This window comes from Zootoca vivipara, chromosome 11 (genome assembly GCF_963506605.1).
Source record: "Zootoca vivipara chromosome 11, rZooViv1.1, whole genome shotgun sequence".
NCBI lineage: Eukaryota > Metazoa > Chordata > Lepidosauria > Squamata > Lacertidae > Zootoca > Zootoca vivipara.
Window position 1 is genome coordinate 41902687 of NC_083286.1, and position 23637 is coordinate 41926323.

The 23637-nt window shown below is 43.2% G+C and overlaps 1 protein-coding gene across 1 annotated transcript; it reads left to right on the plus strand.

Moving 5' to 3' along the window:
• Positions 1–237: 237 nt before the first annotated feature.
• MCIDAS (multiciliate differentiation and DNA synthesis associated cell cycle protein) lies at positions 238–8684 on the plus strand. Its single transcript, XM_035100934.2, has 8 exons — positions 238–345; positions 935–1010; positions 1960–2045; positions 3611–3688; positions 3794–3866; positions 5144–5361; positions 6626–6736; positions 7531–8684. The coding sequence occupies exons 1-8, from the start codon at positions 238–240 to the stop codon at positions 7954–7956; spliced, it is 1176 nt and encodes a 391-aa protein (XP_034956825.1). The 3' UTR covers positions 7957–8684.
• Positions 8685–23637: the final 14953 nt, after the last annotated feature.

Consider the following 23637-nt stretch of genomic DNA (forward strand, 5'->3'; position numbering starts at 1 on the left):
TTCCGCGCGGCGGCCTCGGCGGCGGCTGGGTCTAATCCCAGAGGGGAGAGGAGGGGAGAGGTCTGGGTTGGGCTCCCTTGTTGCCAGGCTGGAGCATGCCAAGGCGAAGGCGCCACCTCTGGCGCTCAATCGGCCGCCGGCCCGCCTCCCCTCGGCTCTCTCCTCCCCAGAGAGGCGGCCAGGCTCCCTGCTAAGGGCGGCTCAGATCGAGCCCAGCGAGCCAGCCGAGCAAGTGTCATGCAAAGCCGAGGCGGCAGGCAGGCCTGCGGCAGCCTGTGTCCCAACAGGGTGCAGGATCTTGCCGAGCGGCTGGGCAAAAAGCCGGCCAGTAAAGCGGAGAGAAAGGTGCGTTGGAAGGAGGAGGCGAGGCTGCGAAGCCCGACCGACGAGCCTCTCGCCACCTGCTATTGGCAGAAATAAACGCCGGGGAAACCTGTCTCCCTGCAAGCACCCATTCTGCGGCGGGAGACAGCGTCGCCCAGCGGTTAGAGCAGGCGCATTTCTCCCACTCCCGACCAGAAAAAAGGATATTCCAATGTGCAATCACCACTAGAAGATTGGGACTAATAGCCGGGAAAGGAGTGTCTCTGAGCACGTGCAGAGCCCTCTGCCTGCAGAACAACCACCAGCTGCCACCTGAAGTTAGGTGGAGGTGTTTCTACTGCAAAGGGCACTATTTTCAGGGAAAACTAAACTCCGGCACCTTTCGTTTTAGATGCCCTGTCCACATAAGGTTGCCCTTACAACACACTCCTAAGTACCGCTACTTTTACCCAGTAGTAAGGATTCAAACGGTTACGCCGACCTAGCCCTTTGCATGTTTACTCGGAAGTAAGTCCCCAGTGGCGCTTCACTTTTTCTAAAGTACTGTAAATGTGGCCAGGAGAGAAACCTTGAAACCTTAATGCTGTTGTTTGTGATTGTTTGCCGGCAGGTGCCACGGAATATCAACCCCAGATGCAACCCAATACCCATTTATAAGGACTCACCTCCGGATTCTGTAGATCTAGGTGAGTGCGGATTTTTTAAAAGTACTGTACCTCAGTACTTTCGTATCGCAGTTCGTGGTGTAATGCAGGGGAAACGCAAGAGAACACTGTTCGGAAACTGTCTCCCCCCAGCAAGAAAAATGCTGGGGCATCATAATAATTAATGTGGGGGAACCTTGTTCTGACAGATGAATGAGGTGATAATAAGCATTTCATATTTGTGTCAGATTAGCAGAGGAAGTCAAGAGACGGAGGAAAATAGTCACGCAGAGTTTGCCTACTTCTTTCCTTTTCTTTGATGGCATATCTGCTTAATGCTAGTCATTTAAATGGTAACTCTTCTGTGCAAGGCTGTTTGCATTTTGAATTAAAAGCTAAAGATTTGTGTTTCAGATGCCTGTGGATCTTTTGTTGGAGCTCAGTGGGTGGTATTTCACCTGGTTTTCCTCAGAGTAGGCTCACTGAAATGAATGGACATGACCCATTAACCCCAATAGTTCTTCTCGGAGTAAAAGTTAGTTGACTACAGTACCACCTATGCGATCGGAAGTAAGCATCCAGGGTTCAGTGGAAACTATCTAGGCCTGCAGCGACTATGATCCTAATAAATTAAACAGTATGCATGCGTGCGTATAGAGACAGAGCTGTCTGCTTTCTTGAACTCTCTTGGGGGCGTGGCTAGGGGAACTGCCCTAATGACCTCCTGCACTTTAGATTTTACCGTTACCTCGGGTGCCTTGCTTGAGAAGAGACAACTACTAAGGTTACTCCGTTAGCAATTTGTATTTCATAGAATCGTAGAACTGGAAGGGACCGCCAAGGGTCATCTAGTCCCAGGAATCGACACAACCAGAGGACTGGTTAATCTGGAATGAAATAGTTCACACACACGCACACGCACACACAGTTGCGTTTCTATACTGAGAAGTCTAACATAAACACTGACCTGCCTCCCCCCCCCCCCTTTTAGCGTTGGCGACCATCGATTGGCAAGACTTAGCCGACTGCACGGGCGTCTTTCAGCAAGAAGTTTCTAGAGGTGCTGCAACCCAGCAGGTAAATTGACAACCGTCGCCCCCTCATCCTCTTTGGTCTTTACGACACGCTTGCCAGACCTGGGCCCGAAGCAGACGTGATGCTGTTCACCCCATTATGCGTGAGGTTGATCCGGATCGGGACTGTGATGGAGGAAGAAGCAGCGCTGGCTCAAGACACTTTGCAAGGGGGAAATGCACCCAGACCCAATTCCACATGAAGAAGCCAACCAGTCTGGCAGTAGATTCACCTCTGATATTATCCTCTATCCCACATGGTGGCAGCAGGCCAGCATGTGTAGCACTACCCCCTCACCTGCCCCAGGCAGCGTGTGTGCCACCCTAAGGGTGCCTGTTCCACAACAGTAGGGCACCAGACTTTCATGGCTCAGACGGCCAAAGGCCTAAAGGGGTTTATTTGGGCGCAAGTACCTCCTTCTTGGATGGTTCATCATGGATGAAAGCACACTAGAATCATGGTCTTTTTTAAAAGAGAGAGAAGCGGGAAACCTCAGTTAACGGAAATGGCGCTGTTTATAGTGGGGTCCGGGGGTATGTATAGTTGAAGTTACGCATTCAAAGAACGTGACTTTCCTCAAAGAATCCTGCGAACTGACGTTTTCCCTTCACAGAGCTACAGTTCCCTGTCGAGCTACAGTTACCAGGATTCTTTGGGATGGGGGACCAATGTGCGTTGAATGTGCTTTAAGTGTATCGTGTGGATCTGCAGAAGCACCTTGTTTTCCAGTGCTTTGCAATAAATGCCGGTTGCAGCACAGGACCAGTCCGAGACATAAATGCTGCCTTTCTTTACAATGATGCTACACTGTACCACCTTTGGCAAGGGACGCGGACGAAGTCACTCCCGCTCTGCGTCATTTTGTGTGTGTGTGTGTGTGATAGGCTAGGTCAGACTCTAGGAAGTAACCTCCCTTGAACATAGCTGTCTTTCCTTCTGAATAAACGAGAGTATGATTGCGCTGCTGTTGGACAGTTTTATCTGGGAAGAAATCTGTGCCCCGCCCCCCAAGAAAATCGCCACCAGACTATATAACGTTTCAAAGCACTTTGGATGCAGCCCACAAAAAAAGCAGAAGCTAGCTCATCTCTTTTAATGAATGAATCTTTATTTGCATCAGCCACCAGCCATAGCAAAAAAACAAAATGCAGTATGCAGAGGATAAAAGTAAAAAGTTAAACTATTTAAGATCGCAACCCAGAAACCGGTAAAATCTGCGTGAGGACCTTTTGCAAACCCAAATTGACTGTCGGTTTAAGCGGTTGATGGGTTCTTATACTGCTAGGAATCTTCTCCTCTTTGAACCCACGCAAGGGGCGTGGCTAGTACGTCCCACCTGAAAAACTATACAGTACAGTTCTCGTTCAGGGTTAATTTTTGCCCGGGACTAGCGGAATGCCCCGCTCAAATGAATCTGATTGGCTGGTGAGGCCAGCCAATAAGAGTCGTAAAGGGAAGCACCGGTGGCGAAGCTTGAGCTTGGGTTTTCCAGCTTGTTTCTTACACTGAACATTTCAGCAGGGATTGCTGCTCTTGCATCTCCTCCTTAGGCACCGCTGCGTAGATAGCGCCTCTTGCTTTCTCCTTTTGCCATGGCAGTGCAAGCTTGCCGGCTCCACTGTTCAGCATGGCCAGTGGATTTTCAGGTGCGTTTTATTAAGTGCGTACATTGAAATTTGTTGAAGAAAATGCGCAGCGAGAAGGGTTTTTTTCTTCTTTCCTAACTGCCTCGTTCCTTTTGTATATTTCAGAGCCCGTGCTTGCAACCCGAACCCGAGTTTGATTTCCAGGAATTTCACGATGCAGTGGATAACTTCATATCCGGCAAGTATGCTCTGAGTCTAGTTTAAAACTGCGCCTGTCAAAGAGGAAAGGGTCGTTTTAGGACGAACGCTTAGTGTGGGGACACCTGGATTAAAAATCGGTTAAAACTTTTGGGTTTCTGCATCCTGCACGTGTCTATTCAGAAGTAAACAGTGTATTTATTGGTGTTTTTTTGTCTTTTTAAAACACTTTTACCCAATTAATCTGGGAATCCTTCTTGATTGATAATAATACTGTATCTTTAAATCAGCTAAGCACTATACTCCTCCTTACTTCACAAAATACTTTTGCTCATTGATTAGGCTTAGAGTTAAACTAGGCATGATGAGAGATCTGTGATTGGATATGTTTTGCCCTCTGATGCAAATAGCAAATTTAGGACACTGGAGAAAACTTAATTAGGAAAATGGTGAGAGAGGGAAGAGACTAAACTTCGTTTTCTCAATACCATGTTTCCAGTCAGATCTCACATAACTTTTTGCCCATTGGAAATTCAAAGCAAATCAGCTGGTGATCCAGTCATACATCTTTCAATGCCACAGCTAGTTTGACCCTCAATGTGGGTTTGTGTTTAAAGCTTTTAAACCCCTAGGCTGTAAACCTATACATCTCCACCTTGAAGGAAACTCAGCCAAACACAATGGAACTTGTTTCTGAGTAAATACGCATCAAATTTCTGTTAGACAGCATTTTTAGGTATTAATTTAGGAAAGCATTTTATATCATTTTATAAAATATAAGGGTGGTATGTGGTGTTAAAACATAAAACACAATAAAAATTAAAATGCAGGTGATAATCAAGGTGACTGACTAATTAGATTTGCTTTACACAGGTGGGCAATGTTCAGCCTCCAATGAAAAAGGCTGCTCTTGTTTATTTCAAAAGGTTCATCTAGATGAGATGTTGGATATCCATAATCAGAATCTGCCATGATTTGTATCAAAGTTAAAAGCAGCTGCAGGGAGTATGGAGACTGGTTTGGAACTGCAGCTTGTTCCTAGTCAAACCCTACCAAGCTTCTATTTACTGTAGGAGGGAAGGACAGGTTACGGGAAATAATTAAAGCCCTCAGCCCAACACACCACTCTTCCTTGCAAGGGTCCTAATTAGTCTTTCAAAAAGCAAAGCAGATATTAAACTACTTCATGTTTTGTTTGCTGTTTGTCCAAACTTCAAAGTCACAATTCATTGTGCCAAAAGCACCTTGTGTTTGACCTGCACATGTCAAGTAAGGAGTCAATCAGCTGTATCACTTGTTTCTTATTGGTCTCCCTAGATCCTTCCTCTCTGATGCCCCCTCTGCTGGACTGCGCTGATTTCCCATTCCCTGTGGATGATGGAAGATCCTACAGCCCTTGCTTTCGTCAGCCTGCAGAGGACGATTCTGCCTCTCAGATGAATGCAGAAAACATCTCTTCCACTGAGCAGTATTGGAAAGACTTAGCAAATCAGAACCAGAAAGCACTAGGGGATGCACTTGTGGAAAACAATCAGGTATAAAAATAAAATGAATATGGGGGAAAGAAAGTTACTCTCAAGCCAGCCTGACTGGTTTCTTAGCAGGAAGCCACTTACCGTAGGACAATGACCGTAGGATTTAAGTTGGAACTGTGGGAATGTTCAGGAATGTGGATGAGGAAATATTATTAAATATATCCTCTCCCAGCTGGAAAATGGCTACTGGCCAGTGAATTTATCTGGCACTTTTCCATCTCATTTGCATGTGTGGAGGAACAGGAAACTGACCTGGTCAGGTGTTCCTCCATGTGGTCACTCTGGGAACTGTTGTGACTTGACTGCACCTGTTTACATCCCACAGGAACAGCACACTGAGATGAAATATGCTTAAATGAAAGCAAGTTGCATTGGTTTCAGTGACACTTGTGTCTAAAGAAAAACCTAAATGGGTCCTACTTGAATATGAATAGCTAATGACTTGCAGATTGAGATGCCCATTTTTCAATTCTTAAACTATTTTGGATTTGCCCTACTGCAGTGTTGCAAACTTACTTATGCTATTAAATTTCATTCTATTCAATGGAGCATCCTTTTGAGTAGAAACACATGGAGTTGTGGAATTTGTTCACAGGAGAAGGATCCAGGGTCTCCTTTATCCAAAAAAATGTAAACAAATCCACCATCCAATGGTTGCTCTAATCACAGCTATTCCTGGTGAAGTGGACTTCACATCACAGATTCAAATTCTATTGAACCCGGTTAGGTGTAAATTATGCATTCAAGGATGCCAGTAGGAAAAGGATTTTTCTGCTCACTTTGGCTGGGTTTTCCCCTCTGTAAAATTGCATTTTGCAGGACTTGCAATTTTTTTTGGAAATTATCACCTAAACATTCTACAGTTGTGGCTTTTGAAATGTACTTGCAAAGTTAAATGAGTGGGGTGCTGTATAAGAATGAGAGGAGCATATTGACAAAAAATATGCATTTAAACTTTCCTCTAAGTGGCAGTACAGATCTGAATACAGCAACTAGCCATTAACAGTGGCCCACCAGAGGGCCTGATCAAGAAACCTTTTGACATCTGCTTGCCAGTACACAAACATTCCCCAGCAGCATTCCCTAACCTGGTGCCCTCCTGATGTTTTGGACTGCAATCCCCATTAGCCCCAGCTGGCATGGCCAATGGTCAGGGATGGTGGGAGTTGTAATCCAACTTCTGGAGGGCACCAAATTGGGAGACAGCTGATTCAGTAGATCACTCTTGTACTCCAGTGACTTTCAGAACTTCATCTCCTGACAGCTCCAAGCGACATTGACTCAAAAGCAGGAGGAAATTGCCTCCCTGAAGGAAAGAAATGTCCAGTTGAAGGAACTGGCCAGCCAAGCGAAACAGCTTGCCTCTGTGCTGGATGTAAGTACTGGGGTGTCTTTCTCAGTTCGGCATCTTTTCTGGCAGTCGCCTCTGCTGATCTGGAAGTCTTGCTGATGTTTCACGGGGAGAGTGGAACCTCTGTCTCTCCACTTGGCGAAAGGCACATTCATCTCCCCACAGGGGTACCAAATAAGGTTCAGGAGCTGAAACCTGGTTATTCTATAACTGGTGTTATGGTGCTGTAAATCCCAGTGGGTAACTATGTCAAATCCACAATCCTATAAGGAACGGCTTAGGGAGCTGGGTATGTTTAGCCTGGAGAAGAGAAGGTTAAGGGGTGATATGATAGCCATGTTCAAATATATAAAAGGATGTCACATAGAGGAGGGAGAAAGGTTGTTTTCTGCTGCTCCAGAGAAGCGGACACAGAGCAATGGATTCAAACTACAAGAAAGAAGATTCCACCTAAACATTAGAAAGAACTTCCTGACAGTAAGAGCTGTTCGGCAGTGGAATTTGCTACCAAGGAGTGTGGTGGAGTCTCCTTCTTTGGAGGTCTTTAAGCAGAGGCTTGACAGGCATATGTCAAGAATGCTTTGATGGTGTTTCCTGCTCGGCAGGGGGTTGGACTGGATGGCCCTTGTGGTCTCTTCCAACTCTATGATTCTATATCCTTCAGGAGTACAGCATGAGGGTTTTTAGCAGTTTATTCTGTAGGGGGTGCTGTTGGTTTAATAAACAACATTAGGCTTGTTGATCCCCCCCTTCCAGGTTGGCATACACTCATGCACTGAATGACTTAGAGAGTGCTTGATATCTTTGTTTCTTGGCAGAAGCTGATGATCCCACAGTGCAAAGACAGCACAGACCTCTCCCTTGCCAATGGCCCCAACAAGAGGAGCCTCAAGCAGGTGACCATCGCTGAGCAAGAGGAGGAGGAGATGGAAGTGAACGAAATTTTGCAGGAAATATCGGACAGATGCAATGCAGCCTTGCAGTCCGCTGATGACAAGAGAAGCCCAAAGCGCCCTCGGGGAGAGAACGAAACAATCCGCATGTACGGTGCTTTCCAGGGCTTGCAGACATGCAGCAGCCACAGTTCCCTGGACCTCCGTGGCAGTGAACTTGAGGAAGGGGTGTCCTTCACGACAGCCATCAATGAACATTGTAACATTAGGACGCTGGCCTTCCCCCAAGGCAATGCGTTTATGGTCAGGACAGCCACTGGGGGTCACAAGTTTAGATGGGTTCCCAGGTGATGAAAGAGGGATGCGATCAGCCGACTACACTTGCCTCTCTTTCCAGTGACTTCCTGCCAAAGAACCACTCATCTTCCTCTGTAGTGCTGCTTCCACCAAGGCATTTCAAGGTGGAGTCTACTGCTGACAGCTGACTGATGTCAACCAGAGGTGCTAATATTTTGCTGGAAGTCCAGACATCTGTTTAAAATAGAGAAACACAGAACACTATCTGCACCCCGCCCTTAAGCTAGCTGATGCCAAACTTATTGTTACTAATCACATTTTCTGTTTTGGATTCCTGGCCCATGATTGCACTCCCTAATTGGAAGCTATGTCCCGTAGACTTCTGTAACATCTTCACTAATCCTTGTTTGATGACAGAGGGCCATCCAACCTCAGCTTAAAAGCTTCCAGTTAAAGAGAGTCCACCACTTTCCAAGGGAGCCCATTCCACTGTCAAAACTCTTGCTGTCATAAAGTTGTTCTAATGCTTAGCTGGAATCTCCTTTCTTTTAACTTGAATCCATTGCCTCTAGAGGGCCTGATGAGAGGGGACTGTTTGATGAGAGCTTGTTTGGCTGTAGAACGGACTCCCTTGGAAGGTGGTGAACTCTCTTTTGTTGGAAGGCCATCTGTCATGGATGCTTTAGTCGAGATTACGGCATTGCAGGGGGTTGGACTAGATGACCCTCAGGATCCCTTTCCAACTCTACAATTCTGTGATGGCATTTTGATGAGAATTCTCTCCCTGCCATGTACTAGTTGGGAATCTGTGGTTTAATAGAAGCTACCTTGTTTCCTTTTCAGTGTCCCAAAGCTACTTAGGAAGACTTACTGATTTTCATTGTCTTTGCCTAAAATACATTTTAAGCAAGAGAGAAAATAGCTGATTTAATTTAAAAAGATCTTCCTCTATTTTCAATGTTCAGGTGTGGGTGCCCTTACTTATATAGTCAAAACAATACCATCCATGCACAAGATGGTGATATTGGCAGGCTCTAGGGAACCCCAGTGTCTGTAGAATGAAAAATGAAAATCATCTTATGCATGTTTAGTCTACTCAGAAATGAGCCTCACTGAGCTTCTATGGGAGTTGCTCGTAGGAGTGTGTGTGTTTGGCAGCATGGTGGTGGTTGTAGCTTCAATGTAAGCAACTACCCTGCAGAGGTTGTATAAACTGAAAGAGAGCTAGGGTCCTTCATCTTGCCCCCTCCCTTTTCCCCAGACTCCTACTGTGCCATAAATTGCTTGCTTTGGTGTGTATATATATATGGTAGGCATGTAAGCGGAGATATTTTTCCCCTTGTAAACTAGCCACATTGATAGACTTAATTGCAAGGCTGCTTAATGCTCTGCTAGATGCTGCTTATAATGCACTCTAAGTCATTTTCTGTATGTGTGTGTGTGTGTGTGTGTGTGTGTGTGTGTGTGTGTGTATATACATATACATATACATATACATATACATATACATATACATATACATATACATATACATATACATATACACATATATATATATATATATATATATATATATATATATATATATATGCTGTAATGCTTGGGAGAATGTTCTGCATGCACAATTTCCTTCTAAGTTAACACCACAACCAGAAGCATTGAAGTACATGACCCCCTCCTCCATTTTCTTCAAAAGGTCCCTTGATTAGACCCAGCAGCCTATCTAAATTTGGGGGGTGGGGTAGGGTTTGAAGAAGCCAATTTCTGATTTAGAAAGGGTGAGACTGCAGTGCTGCTATTGCTTTGAGGTATGCAGGTAGAGGGTCGGGTGTCCTCAGGGAAATCTAAGAAGGATCACTATACAAGATGTTCTCTGGTGACTAGCAAAATTTGAAGGTTTCAATGGAGAAAACACAGGAAGGGATCTTTTTCAGTCTTGGTTACTAATACATTGAGACTTCTAAACAGTCATGATAAGTTCTGTAGATCCAGACTATATACTTATTGTTATTACTGTTTTCATTGGAACAAATGTTCTTGGTTTAAGTGGCATCTGTCTAAAATTTTGCTACCCAAATCCTTTGAAACTTACCATTGAAAAATACTGAATCCAGGCATACCTTTTTCTTTTTGTGGGGGCTAAGATGTTTGAATATAATTTTTATAATACCCAAAAGTTTACAAAACCAGGCTTTGTACACTGATATCTGTATAGTCTGCATCCCCTCCACCTAGAACTCCAGTGATGCTTGTATTAGGTATTGCCTTTAATGCTTTGTAGGAGGCTTGAGTGCTGCATTTCTCATAAATGTTCTGTTCCCCTTCAATGGGCCACTGTTGGATTTGGCTCGTTTCCTTAAGCTGATCACAAGTCACTGGCATCTCACCGACTTTTATTTCGCTATTTTTCTCAGAAGTCTTTTTTTTTTAAATGAAGAAGCAGGTCACGTTCGGCCAGCCTCGGAGAAAAGGCTCAAACCATTTTGAGGTGACTTCATAACATTAAAAGCAAGAACTCCCTTCATTTGTTCCACACATCAATTTAAACCTGGTCATGTGCCGCTGTTTACATTTTCAGTATGTTTTTAGCAGGTATCTGAAGGCAGGGAGGTGAAGAAATGTAACAGTTTTCTGCAATGCTGTAGTAGGTGTACCAAAAACAGCCACCAGCAGTCCCTCCTTGCACCAGACACCTGTTCAAACTCGTCAGCTAATGCCTACTTATTTGCAATATTTACTTCACACTCTCTTAAACAAAATCTTGGGGGGGGGGAATCAGAAGCTGTAATTGCCCTTAAGTTTATTCACACAGCTGGATCCATTTAATGAAATAATCAGCATTAACCTGGTGGCTTAGTTGTCATGAAGTTAGAAAATGTTTTTGTTTTACCTTTAATCAGGAGTTCACTAAATTAAAATCTCTTTGGCAGTCTTTGACCTGGCTTTTTCTTTCTCAAGTCTGCTCAAACTGCTATTGCTTTGACTATTTGCATCCACCCCACCTGAATTACCATATCTGGAAACTTACAAATGGTAGCTGTCGAAAGCCCTGACGGTCCAAGGCAACCATTTTAGTTGATTGCTTATTTCTTTATTATTACAGTTATATCACACTTCTCCCACCCTACCCAAGAACTCAAGGTGGAGTACATGGTTCTCCCCATTTTATCCTCCCAACAACCCTGTGAGGTAGATTAAGTTGAGGGACAGTAACTGGCCCAAGGTCACCCAGGGAGCTTGAAGGGCAGATTGGGGGCTCTCCCAGATCCTAGTCCAGCCATTATGCTGTTGTCCCCAAAGAGGCCTCTTTTCTCCCATTCACAATGAAAAAGGTTTAGTGTCAGATTTCTAGCTCACCTCACATCCTTTGAACAACTTTGCATAGTTTATATAGGAACCACACTTCCAAAACTGGTACATAAGCTAGCCAAAGTCAAGCTAAGTTCCATTGATTTCAACAGGAGCATCTGGCAGTCATTAGGGATGAGGAACCTTTTCACAAGTTATTGGTGGGTGGGACTATGGCCAGTGATGGGTGGGGATAAAGCCAGGAGTGGGCAGGGCTGGAGCCCAAAATGGCAGGGCACCCTCTTTTCTCTCTCTCTCTCTGTCACGTTCTGTTATCGTTTTCTTTGTGACCATCGCTCCACTTTACCACTTGCATGAAATGAGGCTGCAGGTTCCTCACATCCTTGCATGGTAATAAGTCCTATGAAACTTAATGAGTATGCATGTATAGGATTAAACCAGGCATCCCTAAACTTTGGCCCTCCAGATGTTTTGGACTACAATTCCCATCTTCCCTGACCAGTGGTCCTGTTAGCTAGGGATCATGGGAGTTGTAGGCCAAAACATCTGGAGGGCCGCAGTTTGGGGATGCCTGGATTAAACTGTTAACCCCTTGATTAGATCTCTCCGAATTGAAATCATTGGGACTTCAAAATGCTGGATGTTGACTGGATTGTCCCTTAGTATGAATTGTTCCATTCACACCTTCTGGAAGAAGCTCTTGCTGCTTCCCGATGACCTGTATATTGAGCATTCGTCTTATTTAATTGCACAAAGTTTGTGCATAGGCTGGATGATGTTGCATTAAGCAAATATTATCCTTGACTTTCCACTTCATTTCCCCACCACTTTCCTTGTTGCAAAAAGTTTGATGGGGGCGGGGCGGGTGAGGCAAGTGGCTTCGTTGTGCAAGTGCTCCACTTGAATTTCATGATCTTGAATATATATTTGGATATCATCCCAAAATAGTGACTTTCTGGAAATGCCCTCAGTTTCTAACATAAATAATTGTGCTGCACATTTGTGGGAAATTAAATTTGCTCCTTCACTGGCATATGAAAAATAAATCATTTACACATTTAAAATAAATACACCTATTAGGAGCCCTATAGAAACTGCAGGCTGATATTTTTGAGCACATTAGCAAGTCAAGGAAGATGAATGAGAGGTCACAGGACCAAAACAGCTGGTTGCCTCCTCTCAACTATCAGTGACATTTCAGGTTAGTTGTGCCACAGATGAAAGTGAGTCCACTGAGCAGAAAATAGAAGTGAGTGGGAGAAGTCTTTTTATTTTCATCAAATGAACTTTTGCATTCAAGACTGAGGGGTGCCATTCAGAGAGGGCAGTTGCTGCCCCTCGGACTTCCTCCCCCTCCAGGTTTCAAACCACTTACGATGATGATTAAATATGTATTGGTTGCTTAATAAAAAAAATTTTTTGTCTCAAAGCAACTTACTTTTTTTAAAAAGCATACGATACCACCAAATTAAAATGCACCAAAATATTTTAATTCTAAAAAAAAATATTATAAAAACCAGAAGATTAAAAAGCATATGATTACTCCTCAGGAAATTTTTTCTCTTGGCTTATTCTGGACTTAAAAAGCAGAATAACCACAACAGCTGTTCTTAAAAAACGGGGGGATACCCAAGGTTAGTCGTACACAGAATAGGCCCAGGAAATTCAATGTGCATGTCTAACTTGGATTCATTTGTTTCAATGGGTGCATAAGTCCGTCACTCTCTTGACTATTACTTAATTTTCACATATATATATATCCTTTTCTATGGCACACCCACTGAAATAAGGCATGTGCTGACAATCTAATTTTTTTCTTTTTTAAATAATCATTTTTATTAGTTTTACATATAATCACATTACATAACATCATATCCTCTTATTATATCTCTTTGGCTCCATTGAGCCTAATGACCTCCCTCCCTCCCTCCCACCTAAAGGTTTAGAAAATTAAATTTTACATCATCATCATCATTTTTTTGCAGTTCCCTTCCTTTCCTGTTCTTGTTATGACATTTCTTAAAATATTACGTTACTCAACCTGAATAGGTAATAATTTCATTTTACAAATCTTCAGAAAACCCTGCCAGTGGTGTTAATTGCTTACAGTTGTCTTTCAAATCTATCTATCTATCTATCATCTATCTATCTATCTATCTATCTATCTATCTATCTATCTATCTATCTATCTATCTATCTATCTATCATCTATCTATCTATAAATGTAAACTGGGTATGTTCCTTCGTCTCCAATGTTCAACAAAACCGCTTGACCAATAGCGTTGAAATTTGGGCACAAAGTCAAATGTGACTACCCGAGTGACCCCATACCGTTTTCAAAGACAGATGTGTCACCTACAACAGGTAAAACCCAAACCCCCATGTTTCAGAACTCACAAATCATACGAAAGTGCATACTGGGAGCACAGGAGAGGTTGCAACCAGCACCCTCTAGCGACAGCTACACTGGTACTGCACCTAGGAAAGCTTTCCTCTCCACAGCATCTCAGCTCGGCTTTGCAGACTAGGTCGCTTTCCAGACTAGGCCGAGTGGAGGTGGGGGCCTGCTTGGGTGGGGGATGGGGGGATGAGGGGGGGGATAGGTAATGTGTTGGAACAGGGTGGAGGGATGTGCCTGTGTAAACATAACACATGTAAAACAGGGGGACTCTGAAGGTGAGGGGAGTCTGAAGGGGGACTCTGAGGCTCCATTTAACAGACTGAGCCACAGCAACACGTGGCAGGGCCAGCTAGTATAATATAAATTTGTTCCAGTCTTTTTGGAATGCTTGATCTCGCTGGTTCCAGATTCTTCCTGTCAGTTTCGCCAGTTCTACAAAGTCCATGAGTTTCATCTGCCACTCTTCTTTTGTTGGTATTTCCTGTTGCTTCCATTTTTGAGCTAACAAAATTATTGCCGCAGTTGTAGGATATAAGAACAATTTTTTTTATCTTGTGTCAGTATCTCTTTACCCACTATACCCAGAAGGAAAACTTCTGGGTTTTTAAACAAAAATGTTTTAAAGCATTTTCTTTAACTCATTGTATATCATTTCCCAGAAAGCTTTTACTTCTTTACATGTCCAGTACATGTGGTAAAAAGTACCCTCGTTTTCCTTACATTTCCAAAATTCATTTTTTGTTCTATATAGTTTAGCCAATTTAACTGGTGTTAAATACCATCTATACATCATTTTCATAATATTTTCTTTAAATGTGCTGCATACAGTAAATTTAATACCTTGATTTCATAACCTCTCCCGTTCTTCCAATTGTATACAGTCATACCTCATGTTGCGTCCACTTCAGGTTGCGTCTTTTCAGCTTGCGAATGCGGCAAACCTGTAAGTGTTTACTTTAGGGTTTCTCTGCGCACTTCATGCATGCGCAGAAGCGCTCTATCGCTCTTTGTGCGTGCGCAGAAGCACTGCTCTGCTTGTGGACTTTTTGGGGTGCAAACGGCACCCCGGAACGGATTGTGTCCGCAACCAGAGGTACCACTGTCTTGTATTCAATGTATTTAGCTCAATGTATCATTGCTGATACAGTGAGAGATTTTACTTTCTTGGGCTCCTTGATCACTGCAGATGGTGACAGCAGTCATGAAATTAAAAGACGCCTGTTTCTTGGGAGAAAAGCAACGGCAAACCTAGACAGCATCTTAAAAATCAGAGACATCACCTGGCCTACAAAGGTCCGTATAGTTAAAGCTATGGTTTTCCCAGTAGTGATGTATGGAGGTGAGAGCTGGACCATAAAGAAGGCTGATCGCCGAAGAATTGATGCTTTTGAATTATGGTGCTGGAGGAGACTCTTGAGAGTCCCACGGACTGCAAGAAGATCAAACCTATCCATTCTTAAGGAAATCAGCCCTGAGTGCTCACTGGAAGGACAGATCGTGAAGCTGAGGCTCCAATACTTTGGCCACCTCATGAGAAGGGAAGACTCCCTGGAAAAGACCCTGATGTTGGGAAAGATTGAGGGCACTAGGAGAAGGGGACGACAGAGGATGAGATGGTTGGACAGTGTTCTCGAAGCTACGAACATGAGTTTGACCAAACTGCGGGAGGCAGTGCAAGACAGGAGTGCCTGGCGTGCTATGGTCCATGGGGTCACGAAGAGTCGGACACGACTAAACAACTAAACAACAACAACAACAAATCATTACTGATTCTACCTCTGACAATCTTATGTTTTCAGTGCATGCATTCAGGCTACACAATTACAGCTGATTAGAAGGTTGTGCACCACCCTCTCCGCCAAGTGACCAAACTTTTTGCTATACAGAAAGAGACGGGGCAATGTGCTGGAAAGTGTGGGAAAGCACTGGCTTTGAGGCAATGTCATCTAACCTCCCTGCAAACAGATAAGAATGAATGTTCATTATACAGCCAACCTTGTCTAATCTCTCTGGAAACAAATCAGGATGAATGCTCAATAAACAGGTCATCTGGAAGTGACAAAGTGGCAACTGTGAAGTCTTAGGCTGTCTCAATCACTAAGTGGTTATATAAAACATAATCCTTTGTGGTAACTGAAGGTTTAGCCCACAACTAGAAAGGCTTTTGGCAAAAATAAATAGATATTCTTTTCAATTTATTGAACAATATACAGCTGTTTAAATAAAGAATATAAAAAAACCTCAGGTTACGGCCCTAAAATGGAGATTCAGCCAAGATTACATTGTTTACTGTACCTGAGACTCACCTACAGTGGGCTGTTACACTGCTTTAAGTCCGTGGTTACCGCATAAGCCCAGAAAGTTTATGAATGCAAATGAATGCAGTTTCAACAATGGCTGCATGCTTAATCAAAGCACTGACGTTTAAATTGCAACCTCTGGAATGCATGCAGTTCGTAAACAAAAAGCTCATTTCATTTTTCTGTTTACTTTTCTTCCTGGATGAAATAGAAACACCTATAAAAATACAAAGGGATAATAGAATTGGATCTCAGTAGCAGAACTAGACCGTGCTGTTCAAAGCCATAAGGAAGCTGGCATTCCTTCTGCTGGTAGGCAAAATGTGCAGGAAGGAGGATTCTTGATAGTTGAAATTGAGAAAATACATGCATTTTGGATAAGTAATGTTCTCCACAATTGCTCTTTGCTGAAGGAATGCTTCGATTGTGAAAATACATTTGCAGCCCTGCATTTCACGAGAAGAATGGCTTTTATAACCAGGACTTTCATTTTGCTCACTTGGGTTGCTTCCCTGCTAGTTTGCTGAGGCACTGGTTTTCTGTAGTCAGCTGGAAGGCGAGTGGAAACCATGGTTCCGTTTTGACATTTTAACATACCCTTTCATCTTTTGCCTTTTTAAGGTTCCGAGTCTGAGGGCGGGGACTGTGGTGTTGTTGCCGTTTTATCTGCAAGTCATAAGAAGAGCCTGCTGGATCAGGCCAATGGCCCATGTAGCCTAGCATCGTGTTCTCACAGTAGCCAACAAGATGCCTATGGGAGATCAAACTCCACCTATTTGTGGTTCCCAGTAACCACAGGGCATTCTGCCTCTGACAGTAGCAACGGATAGGCTTATCCTCCATGAATTTGTCTAATCCTCTTTTAAAGTATCCATCATTTATTCTTGGGGGAGCAAATTCAATGGTTTTAAGTGTTTGGTGTGTGAAGAATGGCCTTTTTTTTGCTTGCCCTGAATCTTCCAACATTCAGCTTCGTTTTATGTCCTTGAGTTCTAACGAGAGAGAAGAAAAAGCTTTCTTCTTTTTTCAAGTCACTCTAGCAATCTTCCTGACTGAATAACAGAGTATAAATGCTCTTAACAACAACACTGGGTTGCCTGAATACTGTTCACAAGGATATTATTTTACAATTTAAAACATTCCAGTGGTGCTGTATGGCAATATGTTGTTTTTATTGTATCACTCAGTTTCTAGAATTCTTCATTAGACTGGAAAAATGTTACTTAGGACATATCTAATTTTTATTATTATTTAAAAAACACTCTTAAATGCAATTCACTCCAGTGGGAGGGCATTGGGTTTAACCATGAATTTCCCCTCTTAAAATAAATGAGACAAAGCACTTAACTTGAAAGTCCTGTTCTTGAAGAACTGCCAGTCAAAATAATAACAGAATGCTAATATAAGAGATAAAAACAAATGAAAAAAAAGATAGGTGTGTGACTAAAATTACAGCTCCTTACACATACCTATTCTTATATCATTGATACCAATTAGTTAGTAAGCTGTATTCTGGTCAGCAGCTTCATTAACGTTCTGCTTCGTTAACGTTCTGCAAGGTCAAGCACGCAGATTATGAAACATTGAATACATTGTGTACAATTAACAGGGAAATCAAACATACCAATGGAGCAGTTGCAACTTGGAAATCCCCTTGGCTGTTGGGTCCTTGTCTACATTCCGAACAATTCCCACAAGTTAAGTCAAAAAATTATTATGAGGAAATATTGAATGGGTCTTTGATTCATAGCCATCATTGTAGTTAATGTCAACTTTTCATATATTTGATGCTGCTGCTGCTGCTACTACTAATATACATCAAGCTGTCTTTGTTGGAGCAGTTCTCGGGTCATTACCTCAAAAAATGTAGAGAGATATCAATCTGTTATTTTTTCACTGACACCTAGGAAATGGTTGTGTCCTGAAATTCTACTCCATATTGATCCAATGCATAGTTAGCAGAGCAAAAACTTAAACACGATGCAGGATTCCCAAATAAATGGACCAGAGGCAATTAATATTTCATCCAGCAGAGTTTTACTGCTACTGACGGCATATGAGCATAATGGTCACAAATCCAACACATTCAGGTTTGGCACTGTCCATAAGAAATCCAGTTGCAGTAGACTTGACCTAAACTTACAATAACTTATAATAAGGCTTTACACTATACAGTGGTACCTTGGTTTATGAACACAATTGGTTCCAGAAGTCTGTTCATAAACCGAAGTGTTCATAAACCGAAGCAAACTTTCCCATTAAAAATAATGGAAAGTGGATTAATCCGTTCCAGACGATGAAAAACACCCCCTAAGGCTTCAATTTAACATGAATTTTACTGTCTGCCAAGAGGTTTCCGAGGCCTATGGAGGCCTCCACGGAGGCATCGGAGCGTCCGCAACTGGGACGCAGCCACGGAAGGGCTCCTTTCCACACAGTTTGCCTCCGTGAAGGCATCGGAGCGCTTCTGTGGCTGCGTCCCAGTCGCGGATGCTCCGATGCCTCCGTGGAGGCCTCCATAGGCCTCGGAAACCTCGGGTTACTTACTTCCGGGTTTCGATGGTTCGTAAACCGAAAGTTCGTAACCCAAGGTGTTCGTAAACCGAGGTACCACTGTATACAGAACACCACACCAGAAGAAAAAGGGATAGAAAGATGAGCGCACTGAGTGAGCGAGGGTGCATGCGCCGCTCCTGCCAAGCGTCGGCTCGTTTTTTCCCCTTTTAGCGTTCAGGTGCTGAATTCTGCTAAAGGGGGGAAAAAACCAAGCCAATGCTTGGCGGGAGCGGCGCACGTGCCCTCGCTCACTCGCCGCAGGTCCTCTCGTTCGGTGTGCTGCCTGCCATGGCCACCACGGCACGAAGCAGCCAGCTAAGCCAGGAGACGCCACGTCCAGCCTCCGCCTCTTCCCTCCCGGAGGAGCTGCCCTCCAACCACTGCCTGCCTCCTCCAGCCCTAAAAAAAGGTTAACTCTGGGAAAGGGGAAGGCGCCAGAGGGATCTTTGCACCACGGTGCCAGATATGCTTAAGACGGCCCTGTAGACCCACATCCATCGGAAATGGTAGACCTGCCTTCTGAGAGGCTAGCTATGTACATTTGTCTATTTATATGTAAATATAAATAAAATATATAAATATAAAGCATATTTACAGTATACGCTTCCCCCAATCCCCAGAAAAAATACTGCAAAGACCCATGGAGGCAACCTTTCATTTCGGTGAAAGCTAAATACAAATGAAACCTTCCCCCTGCTGCAGACCCCTCCTCCTTTTCTGCCTTACACTTAGCCATTGTCTCCACTTTTGGTCTAAATGTCCAGCATCTCGAGCCACTTAACATGGAGTATTTACCCTTATAGTTTGGTATCAGCTGTACCTTCCAGTGCTCTTAAATGCAAACATGTTCACTTTATTTAAAGGACAAAAGCAAGGAACCAGACTGTTGCCTCCTTGGCTATTTATTGCAACACCTGCAAATCCTTATCGTTTGCTCTCCTATGACGGCTATTTTGGTAGCTGTCTCAAGCTTCATACTGCAGAAGTGGCAGTTCTGTAAAAGGGAGGGAGATGCAGCCTGTTGACTTTTAACAGTATAATCCTAATATGCCAGTTGAGGGTCTATAGCTAATTACTGAGGACCCCATATTTTTCAAAAGCCAGCCATAATAATAATAATAATAATAATAATAATAATAAATTTTCTTTGGTTAAAACAGTATGTGCATTGTCTCTTTTCATGTTGTAGAGTCTTTTCTATGGATCAGTTGCATTCAATGTTTAGTGTTGCATACAGTATAAGGTTGGGAGAGACGCGGGGGAGAGAGTGGTAAAACTTCGTGTATGTGTGGGGTTTTTAACCCCCACTTTCTTGATATAGATTCAGCTGAGTTAGTTCTGGTGCCCACAATGTCTAGTGTAGTTTTGACCCTAAATTTGTATGAACGGTGTGCAAACAGAGTCATGCTTAGAACAAACACGTTATCACTGCAGTCCCTCGTTAAAATGATAAGTACCCTATCAATCTGGACCTGAAGTGCTGTTAACACACAGCAGGCATTTCGTTTTTGAATTTCTAGGCAAGAAAATGTGAACCAAGTTAAGAGATCTGCATGCCACAACCTGCAAGTGAGCTTTTGCCATATTTGCCTTGATTTACAATTGGTAGGGCTGTCTTGCGGACGGGGCACAATGCATGTGGGGTTGGGCAGATGGGAGCCAGGGTCCAATGACATCTTGAGAGCTACATGTCCCCCATTCCTGCCACAGTTCAGGCATGATAGCTGCCTGGCTTGCAGGGTGGAAAGGAAGAAGGTTCCTTTCAGCCTCACAATGATCCCTTCCACCACTTCCCTACATCAGGTGCACATGAGAGCCATTGAATCAGCTGATACGGTAGACACATAAGCTCCACTGAAGGACACATTGTGAAGTTTAAAGCCATTGATTGCCTGTATCTGAACACTGGGCAATTTCCCCTCAAGTGTGTATTTTCCCAATAAAGGGATATTACTCTATGATTTTTTTTAAAAAAAGGTTTTATGTCGTGTTTAATGTGTGTGTGTTTTGAAGCTGTATTTCTTCCAGTTCTTTCCCCTCCCTTGGTTGGCAAACTGAACAAACAATTAAAAAAAGATTACTTTCCAATGGTATTGTTGCCTTCAATCGTTAGGCAGCTTTTGAAACTGGCGTGAAATGGCAATGGGGTGTGCTGCACTTGAAATCACCTGGGCGCACATGAATGACTCAGTAATAAGAAAAGTCAATTGTAAAAAAAATACTCCCTTCAGAGGTGAAAGATTAATGTTAATACTGTTAATTTGTAATAAACCACATAGCCCTCTGGCATTCCCCCCCTCCCCCTCCAACTTGATTTTATCCTATATTTGGATCATGGTAGACAATAAAAGTACTTGGGCAGAAAGGTATATTTGCTTGCGCTTAATTTATTATATATTTATTTGTGTGTGTGTGGGTTTTTTTAATTCCGTCAGATTCCCAACTATTAACAAGTACTGTACTTTTAACTGAGCACAGTCCGCTCTTGCCTTAATGGTTGGCCAGCTGGATTCTGTACAAAGGACAGCAATATGTCTGAGCTCCTATCAGATTCAGTAGCTAAACAATTAAATGGCATCTATCAATATTGGAACTTGAATTCAGAGACCTACTTTTGCACCATTATGAATGCTCAGATGCACCTGGATCTTGACTCAACAACTCCTTCAGAGCTAAGGCTACTGATGTGGATGAATATGCTGATAACCCAGTTGCTATCTTCCAAGGAAAGGATCTTGGGTCATCACCTAAACAGAAGTCCCCCAGATGATCATAACCGGTCAGTGAAGAAATTCAAAGGAATAATGAAAACAGAATCTGAACTACTAGCAGGAATTCAAGCCTTTGTAGGGGCTCCCCTGGTATTAGAAAACGATTTACATTGTTTAGGAGAATGTATATCATATTTTCCTATTTTATTTCCACAAGCACCTTGTGAAGTATGTTAGGATGAGAAATAGTGACTAGTCCAAGATCCAACCACTAAGCTTCATGGCTAAATGAGGATTTGAAATTTTGGTCTCTTTGGTGAACATAATATACCCTACATTGGTTCAGCTACGGTACTACTAAAATACTAGATTACCTCCAAGGATCCTTCTAACATTACAGGATTCTATTATCCTCTCTTTTGGACAATGCAAAAAAGCACCCACCCTATTTTGAGTGGTAAATTCCAGATTTCGCTTATTGAAAATAGTGCATGGAATTGAGTTTCATGATGAATACCGTAGTAGCTTTAGGGTAAAAAAGAATGGCTTGGGGATTGAGAGTTCAAATTGGCTTGTGCAGAGCTGCTCACATGCGTGGGTATGGATTGTGTGCATAAACTTCATTGAATGATAACTTGTGTACATTTGCAGAAATGTGATTTATAAATGCTAACATTATATATAAATTAAATGAGCAAAAACCAAAAGCCTGTTACAGCAGAATAAAGTCAGAACAGCAGCACTATGACAATTCAATAATGCGATGCAGGGGGGGGGGGGGAGAGCAAATCCATAAGAAGTCGAAACTTGGAACGCTCTAAAAAGAAATGAGGCAAGCTTGTCATAAAAGCACAAAATTTGTTAACTGCAGTACAAGTTTCTGTTTGCATATTGACAGACTTGTTGAAGAACAACACACTCCCATTGGCATGTGAGACAAAGGACATTCAAGTATAAGGAACAGAAAGTTTGATGTTCAGTGTTAAGTATTCCTTCAATAATGCTAAAAAGCTCCTTTGGGGAACAATGTGTACGCATCAATGCTATTCACAACACCCCAAATTAAGGATTAAAAAAATACAATTGGCTAGATGACCACAGAAGTCATTCCTGCCTCTCTTTTCATAGAATCATAGAATCTTCGAGTTGGAAGGGAGCCCAAGGGTCATCTAGTCCAACCCCCTGCAATACAGGAATCTCAGCTAAAGCATCCATGACAGATGGCCATCCAACCTCTGTTTAAAAACATCCAAGGAAGGACAGTCCACAACCTCTTGTGGGAGTCTGTTCCACTCCCGAACAGCTCTTACTGTTAGAAAGTTTTTATGAATGTTTAGTTGGAATCTTCTTTCTTGTAACTTGAAGCCACTGGTTCGAGTCCTACCCTCCAGAGCAGGAGAAAACAAGCATGCTCCCTCTTCCATGTGATGGCCCTTAAGATATTTGAAGATGGCTATCATATCTCCTCTCAGTCTCCTCTTTTCCAGGCGAAATATACCCAGCTCCTTCAAGCGCTCCTCATAAGGTTTTAGTTTCCAGACCCTTGGCATATGCTCCCATTTGCTTGTTTCCTTTAGGCTAATAGTTGGTATCCATCTGCCTTGAGAGAAAATGGAGCACGCCTGGGTGGTGGTGGTGAAGTCAAACTGCTGGAGAATCACAGCGTCTGCTGTGGTTGCAGAGACTGGTAACTTGAAATTGATGCCTCCTGTGTTGTTTTTGCTGCATCAGTAGCAGCAGAATGACCTCTCTGGGGCATAAGCCTGGCCAGTGCTCATGGAGCCCTGGGCTGCCCAGATGACAAGACCTTGCTGATGTGGTCCAAAGGAAATCAGAGCAATACATCTGGTAGCAGCTTGGCTGCAGGAGTTGTCAGAAGGAGGCGTACAAAGTGCCATCCAACTGTCTTAAGGACTCCACTCCGGATTTGTGTAGCATTTTACTCCTTAGCCTTTTCTTCTCCCGAAGATATCCTGCAAGGCAGCAGATACATGCCGTCCTGAGCTCTGTGAAGGAATGGCAGCATGCAAATGTGGTAAAGGTTTGGCCAATGCTAGCATGGTCATTCCGAAAAGCAGAAGCTGAACACTGCAATTTATTATCGCTGTGTTGTTGCTGCTGTTACAGTGGTACCTCAGGTTACAGACGCTTCAGGTTACAGACTCCCCTAACCCAGAAATAGTACCTTGGGTTAAGAACTTTGCTTCAGGATGAGAACAGAAATCGTGCAGCGGTGGCGGCGCGGTGGCAGCGGGAGGCCCCATTAGCTAAAGTGGTGTCTCAGGTTAAGAACGGACCTACAGAACGAATTAAGTTCTTAACCCAAGGTACCACTGTATTTGCCATTGGCACAAACCAAAGCATTTGTAACAGGACTGTTTGTTCATTTACCATTCCTCCTCCAGATAAGTTACCTGGTAAAGCAGTGTCCCTTTTCCGCATCTGTTTGCACCTACTT

Bases quoted from the DNA above. Each gene is read 5' to 3' on its own strand.
- MCIDAS (XM_035100934.2), top strand. From the start codon at position 238: ATGCAAAGCCGAGGCGGCAGGCAGGCCTGCGGCAGCCTGTGTCCCAAC. The intron at 1,011-1,959 runs GTGAGTGCGGAT...CCCCCCTTTTAG, and splicing joins TCCGGATTCTGTAGATCTAG to CGTTGGCGACCATCGATTGG. The intron at 3,689-3,793 runs GTGCGTTTTATT...TGTATATTTCAG, and splicing joins CATGGCCAGTGGATTTTCAG to AGCCCGTGCTTGCAACCCGA.